This window comes from Glycine max, chromosome 2 (genome assembly GCF_000004515.6).
Source record: "Glycine max cultivar Williams 82 chromosome 2, Glycine_max_v4.0, whole genome shotgun sequence".
Taxonomy (NCBI): domain Eukaryota; kingdom Viridiplantae; phylum Streptophyta; class Magnoliopsida; order Fabales; family Fabaceae; genus Glycine; species Glycine max.
Genome location: NC_016089.4, coordinates 27,101,380 through 27,104,601, shown reverse-complemented (window position 1 = coordinate 27,104,601; position 3,222 = coordinate 27,101,380). Strand labels below are relative to the sequence as shown.

Genomic DNA, 3,222 nt, shown 5'->3' with positions numbered 1-3,222 from the left:
TTTGGAATATCCTCAGGCTTCACTCTAATCTGGTGGTAACCTAACCTGAGATCTATCTTACTGAACACACAAGCCCCTACTAATTGGTCCATCAGGTCATCTATCCTAGGAAAATGGTACCTATTCTTAATCGTCACCTTGTTTAGCTAACGATAGACTACACATAGCCTCATAGTCCCATCCTTCTTCTTAACTAACAACACCGGCGCTCCCCAAGGTGACACACTAGGCCTCAAAAATTGTTTCTCTAAGAGCTCCTCTAACTATTTCTTAAGTTCACTCAACTCTACAGGGGACATCCTATAAGGTGCTATGGATATAGGTCCAGTACCGGGCATCAGGTCTATGGAGAACTCGACCTCTCTCTCAGGTGGTAATCCAGACACCTCCTCAAACACCTTTGGAAACTCCCTCACCAAGGGTATATCACTCACAGTGGTTTTGGTCTTGACACTCATACTAGCTAAAATCATGTATACTTGTGCATCCTTCCTCAAAGATGCCTCAACTTGGTTAGCAGACAAAAACATATCACCATCACTCACACCAGACTCAGGAAAGACAACAAATTTCTCAAAACAATTTAATAAGACGTGGTTGGAAGATAACCAGTCCATACCAAGAATAACATCAATCTAACTCAAAGGTAAAACAACCAAATCAATCAAAAACTATTTATCAGAAATTAAGACAAGACATTGCAAGCACACATCAAAAGTAAAAACAGACTCACTAGTAGGTGTATCCACAATCAAGTCAAATTTCAAACAAGACACAAGCAAGGCAAGTTTTTTAACACATACATAAGAAATAAACAAATGTGTCACACCTGAATCATACAACACAATCAAGGCGACTTGACTTATGAAATACGTACCTTGGATGAGATCATCGGACTGTGCGACATCAACACCACTAAGAGAAAACACTTTCCCCGTGGTCCTCATTCGTCCACTTTGGTTATTCAAACTTCCACTCCTATTCTCCATCCTTAGATGTGGGCAATTGGTACTGAGGTGGCCCTTACCTTGAAAGTTAAAGCAAGCCACCTTTCTATTTGTGCACTCACGAGCAATATGCCCAAGCCGGCCACACTTCCCACACCTGAGTGGTGTAGAAACAATAGCAAAAGCACCACCACCACAACTACCTCTACCAGCAGGCTGAGACATCTTGTTAACTAGCTTAGAACTTCCACCAGCTGGGTGAAGTCCTCCACTGGTCCTTTGTCCCCCAAAATGGTTGCCATATTGTTCAGGAGGGGCAGAATACAACTTAGCATGACTGTGAGTCACAAGCTTCTTCCCTTTCCCATGACCGGCATTGTCAAAGATCCTACACATGTTGGTCAGTTGTACAAAGTTATGGATACCATGACAATTCACCATCATCTTCACTTCTAGTTGGAGGCCATTGATAAACTTCACACATTTAGACCTCTCCCTAGCTTCCCCCTGATAATGAGGAAAATACCTTACCAGGTTCTCAAACCTAGCTGCATACTCTGCCACCGACATGCTCCCCTCTTTCGACTCTAAGAACTCCATCTCTTTCCTATTTTTCACGTCTTCTGGAAAATACTTCTCTAGAAAAGTGTGTCTGAAAGTCCCCGATGGGACAATAGCACCACCTGCTCCCTCCAAACGTGGACGAGTGTTCTCCCACCAGTACTCTGCCTCATCTGCCAGCATGTGATTAGAAAACAACACCTTTTTCTAGTCCTTATAGAAGCAAAGCTTCACGGTGAATCAAAGGTGATTCAAAGGTGTTTTGATGATAACAATGATGAAAACAAAAGATGATGACAAAGGTGATGACAAAAAGCTCAAAGATCAATCAAAGAACAACTCAAGTAAATCAAGAACAATTCAAGGTTCAAGATCTCAAGAATCAAGATTCAAGGTTCAAGATCTCAAGAATCAAGATCAAGATTCAAGACTCAGGATTCAAGAATCAAGAGAAGGCTCAATCAACATAAGTATGAAAAGTTTTTCTCAAAAAATTGAATAGCACATGATTTTTCTCAAAACATGTTTACCAAAGAGTTTTTACTCTCGGGTAATCGATTACCATATTGTTGTAATTGATTACCAGTAGTAAAGTTATTTTGAAAAAGTTTTCAAATTGAATTTACAACGTTCCTGTCATACCCTAATTTCGTCCGGAGACCATCCGTTGTTGGGATCCGACCCTCGTTTGATCACTTCGAGGTATTTGGCACCCATCGTTAGGCAATTTGTGAAGTTCTGAGACATGCCAGAAATTAAAAGGAAGTGTTAGTGCGCAATCCGTAAAGTTCCGTAACGTTCTGGAAGGCAAAAAAGGGATGATTACGTAATCCTTAAGGTTCTGCAACATTACGGAAAGAAAACAAGTATCGTTACGAAATTCGTAAGTTTCCGTAACTTTACGAAAAAAGAATCACCAAAAAAAGGCAGGGGGTGTATTTAGTAAAAATGGGGGTTCAAATAGCAACCAGGCCCACTTGGCCTTCCAGGATGTTCCTCCAGAAGGCGGTTGCTTCTGGAGGAAGCAACCTACCTCGCCTGGGCGAGCTGGGTGGCAAGCATCTCCTTCCTTTTCCTATAAATAGGGGAAGGAGGGAAGAACAAAAATGTTCAACCCTCCTGGTATCTGAGATTCACTTAAAATTAGTGAGAAAGATTGTTTCCGTGAAGAAAATCCAAGCCGAGGCGCTTCCGTAACGTTTCCGTGGGTGATTTCGCGAAGATTTTCAACCGTTCTTTGACGTTCTTCGTTCGTTCTTCGTCGTTCTTCGGTTTTCAACTGGTAAGTTCCCGAAATCGAACTTTTCAATTCATTCTATGTACCCTTAGTGGTCCTCATTTGTTTCACGTGCTTTTATTTTCATTTCATTTACTTTCCGTACCCCCTTTTGAGGTGCTTTAGTCATTTACTTAAGTCATTTTCTCGCCTAATCAAAAAATAAAATAAATTTCCACCGATCATTTAAATTGTAACATCCGTTAATTTCTGTTAAAATGAAATCCGACCATTCGGTCATGCCATAACCACGTTGGAAACCAAAAAGAGGTAAAATAATAATATAATAATAAAAAAATATTTTTTAGTAAAATAAATAAAAAAAATCAATCGGACGTTTTTCTTTGGGATTTCTCTTTCTTAAATCGAATCGACTAATAACCAAAGTGAAACTAAGGCTAAAATCAGTTCATAAACCAAACTTTTGTCATCGTCTAA

General features: G+C 40.2%; 1 protein-coding gene across 1 annotated transcript; it reads right to left on the bottom strand.

Moving 5' to 3' along the window:
* Positions 1–263: 263 nt before the first annotated feature.
* LOC113000460 (uncharacterized) lies at positions 264–1,691 on the bottom strand. Its single transcript, XM_026127143.1, has 2 exons — positions 878–1,691; positions 264–508 (listed from the first exon to the last, which is right to left on the bottom strand). Exons 1-2 carry the CDS (start codon positions 1,689–1,691, stop codon positions 264–266), a joined length of 1,059 nt encoding a protein of 352 aa, XP_025982928.1.
* Positions 1,692–3,222: the final 1,531 nt, after the last annotated feature.